Source organism: Notothenia rossii (genome assembly GCF_949606895.1).
Source record: "Notothenia rossii genome assembly, chromosome: 6".
Lineage (NCBI taxonomy): Eukaryota > Metazoa > Chordata > Actinopteri > Perciformes > Nototheniidae > Notothenia > Notothenia rossii.
In genome coordinates this window covers 57,741,568-57,747,567 of record NC_136909.1, presented here as the reverse complement: position 1 = coordinate 57,747,567, position 6,000 = coordinate 57,741,568, and the positions used below count along the sequence as shown (strand labels likewise).

At 44.0% G+C, this 6,000-nt stretch overlaps 1 protein-coding gene across 1 annotated transcript; it reads right to left on the bottom strand.

Moving 5' to 3' along the window:
- Nucleotides 1-2,842: 2,842 nt before the first annotated feature.
- Nucleotides 2,843-4,976, bottom strand: LOC307044622 (zinc finger MYM-type protein 1-like; the record flags this gene model as incomplete). The annotated part of the gene is made up of 2 exons (XM_079689933.1): nt 2,843-3,393; nt 3,800-4,976. 2 exons carry the CDS (start codon nt 4,974-4,976, stop codon nt 2,843-2,845), a joined length of 1,728 nt encoding a protein of 575 aa, XP_079546059.1.
- Between the last annotated feature and the right edge of the window lie 1,024 nt (nt 4,977-6,000).

Here is a 6,000-nt window from a genome sequence, read left to right as displayed (position 1 = left end):
CGTGGTCCACAGTAGCAGAGACTCCGGTCTGTGATGTGCAGCTGTTATATAATACAATACATTTTTGAAAAACAGTTGATCAACAAAAAAGGATTTGGTCAGGATCTAGAGTCAGTGTGTACTTTATTAATTAATCAATGCTCTCTACATTAGGAAAACACATACCAGTGTACCAGAGGGAGTCACACACAGCTGTGCCTAGATAACCAAACAAATTGACAACAGGGATGCAAACTCATCAGGTATGAAAAAGGTGACAAGGATCCGAGCCCCCCGACCCCACAGAATATCGGCTTTAAAATTAGGAATAACAGAGGATTTTAGCAGTCAGAACAACTAAAGCAGCAGTGTTAATAATAACAGAAATGCCATAGAGTCACATCTAATAGAAATATATAAAAAGCATTTATTTTAATTGTGTAGCAGTCAGTTTATAATTTTGGCAGCACTGTTTAGGATTTTGAAAATGTATTTTCATGCCTCTGTGCAAGGCTTAGTCTTTCTATCTTTATAGCCACATGGTGTAAAGTAACTAAGTTCATAAACTCAACAAGTACTATACTTGGGCACAATTTTGAGATACTTGTACTTTATTTAAGTATTTCAATGTTTTGCTACTTTGTTCTTCTACTCCACTACAGTTCAGAGGTACATGGTGTACTTATACTCCCCTACATGTATTTAATCCCCTTAGTTACTTTACAGATGTGGATGAATGATGTGAAATATAATCAAGTGTTAAATCAGACTTTAGTTCCACCTGGAGTAAATCGTCAAGCTACCCTGCAGTATACAAAGTCATTCAAACTAGCTGCACCTTTACCAGCTTTGATAAAACTTTAATGATCAATCATTATAAAACATATCATATTATTCTGAAATGGACCAATCTGCAAAATGACTACTTTTACTGTCGCTACTTTCACTATATTTTGATAATAATACTTTTCTACTTTTACTTGAGGAACATTTGGAATGCAGGACTTTTACTGTAACAGAGTATTCCTACTCTCATGTACTTCTACTTTTACTCAAGTACAAGATCTGAGTACTTCTACTTTTACTCAAGTAGCCTACACGATCTGAGTAGGCTACTTCTACTTTTACTCAAGTACAAGAACTGAGTACTTCTACTTTTAATCAAGTACAAGATATATACTTATACCACCTCTGTTTATAGCCTATGAAAAAAACGATTAGAAAACGAAGGCTAAAGCTAACGTTAGCAGATAGTGACAATGTATGCTAGTTAGCTAGCTCAACGATAATATTGCGACGGGGAAAAAAGACTTTTCAGTGCAAATCACGCTCTGCCGCTCCGACAGGGAGCTCTGCTCTGAACACCTGAACGGCCCGTTCTAACAGCTTTTCACCAGCGGTCCAGTCTGTGCCACAGTGACTCCGGACGCACAGTTAATATTAACGAACGCACCGTAGGTAATGTAGCTGCTGAAGCTAGACCATCATCGCCGAGCAGCAGAGGCTTATTATACATCATGAGCAGAGCCGACAGGCAGGAAGACTCGAGCACACAGCTCGCACTTCATTATAATATATAAAAAAAGCTCGCGGCCGCACATTAATCCGGGTCCCAGACCCCCTCCCATACCCAAAATATTTTTATTGCAGATCTACATGAATCACACAAACGACCTATTTTGGATTCAAAACGGAGAATTTCGCCGAAAGGTGACAAGTTTGCATCCCTGGACAAGATAACCAAAATCCTTGAATCTACACACAGCAAATAAACTCAAATGACACAACAAGATGTAAAAAGGAGATCACACATATAGTCGATATAAAACTGTCCGCTTCAATCTGAAGAGCAACTAAAACAAAACACGGGAGTGTATCTTGTTCTTGTGAACACTAATGTTATCCACAGCATACACAGACACCACGAAGTTCTTAAGGAGAAAACTAGTTGCTAAAACAAAACACGTTAGTGTACCTTGTTAGCTAATGTTAGCTAGCTGACATTAACCTTAAACATTGCACTCATATTACTCACTGAAACCTTGTAAAGCCGGTCCCGCATGCTGGCCCTTACAGAACCGCTCCTTTTCGTGTATGTACAGCTCTCAACAGGCCCAGACTTGTAGTGATTTTCACCTCGTTTTATACTTTTTCGCCTCATTCTGAAAGAAACAGGTGAAATTTGCTAACGTGACAGCCATCTTTGTGATGGTGATGCGTATTGTGCGAGACCAGAGACCTGTAGTTCACTAAGCGGTTTCACACAAAAAAAATTGTAACTTCACAGTTTTACGACACATTTTTATTTTTTTGACTTGCAAAATGTTCTTTTAATTTGGCAAACATCATATGTGTCATTCGTGGCACAATTCAAACGGGATCGAAAGATGACTTTTCTCTCTCCATTGACGTCAATGTATAATTTTCCGCTTCCGGGGTCCCATGGGTCTGAAGTAGATGGGCGGGACTTCGCCTCTCTATAGAGCTGCAGAGACTTCAGGGCAGGGACGTCGGAACTATTTTCTGGGGGGGGGGGTGCGGGATTTTTGCTGGGAGGGTCGGGGGGGAAACTCACACTATCAATGATTAACGAACTCGACACGTAGGCCTAATAGCCTAGGCCTATACATAACAGATATAGGCTACATAAACACACGCAGCATCTTAATTGTTACGAAAATGTATGAAACAAAATGAATTAATGAATTAATCAAGCCTTTATTAAGGAACATACTGTAGCCTAATAGGCGATAACATAGGCCTACAGCATTCAGAAAATCAACAGAATAATACAGCCTTTACGAACATAGGCCTAATGGAACATTCAGAAAAATAACGGTTTACTTTGCGCTCGTAAGGGCTTTTAAACTGTTCCAAAAGTAGACCTTCTCTCCGTTGTTCTGCTGATAAATTCTTTAAGCAGGGTCGAGACATCGCATTCATCGAGAAGGTCGCTATGCGCATTCATAATGGCCAAATGAGTGAGTCTCTCCTGCTTAATAGTATTGCGCAGCCACGTTTTCAACCTGCGCAACGCCGAGAACGAGCGCTCGGATGCCGCGACAGAAATGGGCAGAGCCAGACAGAGCTTTATGAGCCTCTCCGCTTCCGACAGCATGGAGCGGGATTGGGGCTGCAAGGTGTGCAGAATGGCCAATACATCCTGAATGGTTTTCACTTCTCGCCCCCTACACACGTCGCTCAGGATGTCCAGCTCAAGGCTTAGCTGCTCTCTTGAAAAGGAAGTCAGTTCCAGGGAACCCACATCCACTCGTTTCCCTTGGGCCGCCTGTAGAACTGCCTGCTCTCGCCCTGCAGCTACGCGGAGTCCTTCCTGGTCAAAGCGCCGCTCCACCTCTGTGCGCACCAAGTCCAGGGCCTCAAACAATTCCCTCTTCCACAGGCTTGGATATTCTTTAATAGTTAAATATAACAGTTAAACAACAACCAACAAATAGTTTCCATATGGGCTGCCTATTTAAGCTGGGTGGGTCAACCTTACATTTTCAATTTAAATTCAAATTCTGAATATGGTTTGTTATGAAAGTAGGCCTATACGTTATTTAGTCAGTTGATACCGTTGTAATGAATTATTAATTGCAGGCTAATTTCGCAAATAAGCGTACATGGATGTAGTACATTATTATGAACTATGATATCGTTTTCTATGGATAGATCAAATCTGTCCACAAATGCTGGAGAGCACGCTCTGTGTGGGTATTTGTTGCATTCTTTCAACATTACAGACCGATGAGCTTTATGATTAATTTTAAAATACTGTTGGCATTATTTATTTATTTATTTAGGCCTATTTATTTACCCTCGTTCTCCAACTCCCGTTCCTCCTCCTCCGCTGTATGGCGAAAACGCGCTGGGGTCTTGCTGGTGCGCACTGGATGAGGAGGCTTCAAGTTGTAGCGCTCTGTGTATTGTTTGGTCTTGGCCACAAGGTCAGCGAAGGTGTCATCTTGTCTGAGTGTGTTCAGTCGCTGGCAAAGAAGTTTGGCAGCTTCCATTGATCCAAGGGCTGTGACTTTGGTGCCTTGCAGTGACCGAGCCACGGATTCACATGGCGTAAACATGGTAACGCAGGCAAACAAACCAAAGACTGTGCGCGTAGTGGTGCCCTTTTTGAGCAATCCTGCCACTTTGGCACGCGTCTCCCCCTTGACAATCCTGTCACTCTCCAAGGTCCTAAATGTCTGCAGCATCTCCCCATAGCATGCCAGCAACCGTGACAGTGCCACAACTCTGACGCACCACCGAGTTGGGCACAGGGCAAGCTGGTTGATCACTTCTCCACATCCAAAAAGAGACTGGTATAACGTTTTTCTCTTTGCTGAATCATTAATCACAACTGTGACTTCCCGAACAAAGTTCAGTGTATCGGCAACAAGGCGCACTTCTTTTGCCACTTCTTGCAACACTAAATCCAGAGAGTGAATTGCGCAGTGGACAAACAAGGAGTCAGGACATGTTTCCTTTAATCTTGCCTGCACTCCCTTGAACCTCCCTGACATGTTGCTGGCTCCATCAAAACAGTAGCCTTTCAGCTTCTCCAGCGGCAGATTTAGCCGAACAAGGACATCTTTAATGCACAGAAAAAGCATCTCGGCGGTTGTGTCTGGAGCGTTGTAAAAGCCCAGAAAGAAATTCTGGACTTCAAGATTGTCATCTGCAAATTGTATACTGCATGAGAACTGTTCTTTTCCACTGACGTCGGTGGTCCCATCAGCAGTTAAGCCGAAAAAAGGACTTTCGGATGCTTTGGCTCCGATTTTCCTCTGGATGTCATGGGCAAACAGCTCCAGAACTTCATTCTGGATGCTGCCCGACATCCAATTGTCCCTCCTCTTCATCCAGTTTTGCAGGTCAGGATCAGCGCGTACCCTCTCGACCACTAGCTGCCACAACACCCCATCCCGATTTGCAGCTCCTCTCAGAGGGAGTCCCTGGCGCCCCAGGAATCTCACGCTGCTGAAAACGAGCTCCAGCATTTTCCGGGCTGTTATTTGTTCTTTAGCAGCAGCCTCAGACAAAAGCGCATTAATTGGCGTAGTTTTCAATGCAGCCAATCTTTGAGTCGCATCTAAATGAATGCGTGTTTTCTCGTGGTCTCTGATTTTCTCCTTTGCTTTTCTCCAGTTTGAAAAGCCCGTATCTTTCAAAAACGGACTGTCAGCTTGTTCTGACCCGACCAACTTGCGCTTGACAGCTGACCTGCACACACCACACACAATGCCATCACTGACCGCGATGTATTCCAGCCACGGCCACTCTCTGAACCAGGCGGCCTTGCAGGAACGAGTGAAGTTCTCACCCAACTTCTTGGCAGGAAAATTGTAATCCTGTGGTGGTTTGCATGATATTGCCTCTTCTTGGCTAGCACCGGGTGCTGGTGGTGGCGCTGGGGAGGGAGGACGAGGCCGAGGGCCGCCGGGCCCTTCGGCTGCCTGCTGCTGCTGTCGGGTTGCTGGCACACAGCCTCTAGGTGTCTCTCTCGGACGTTTAGCTGGGTCGGGCGGATTTGTAAAAAAATCTGAAATTCGTTTTTGAGACATAGGCTAGTTCTAGCTGGCGTAGTTGAACTCAAATCATGTAGCCTATGCATATGCTAAAAACAAATGAGAGCCGCGAACACAGCAAACATAAAAAAAATTCCCGCTACTTTTTTTTTTTTTTGTTTACACATAGGCCAACGTCACAGTGAGCTGTCAGATGCAGTCTGCATAGCAACAGCTATGCCATGCCAGCCAGGCTGCTGTATTGAGCCAGGCAGGGTGCATATCACATCAAAAGATCTGTATTAAGAAATACATGTAAGTCAGACAAATTGAGTTTAAATTCAGAATCTTTATTTTTATTTTTTTAACGTAGGCTAATCCTGTGATTCCTGAGGCTGACGGGAGGGGGTGCTGCCGCACCCCTAGTTCCGACGTCTATGCTTCAGGGAGAAACCTCTGTGTGATGGACGTCCTGTCTGTTGGTTTGGAGAGGTGAAAACGGGGGGGGGGGGGGGTT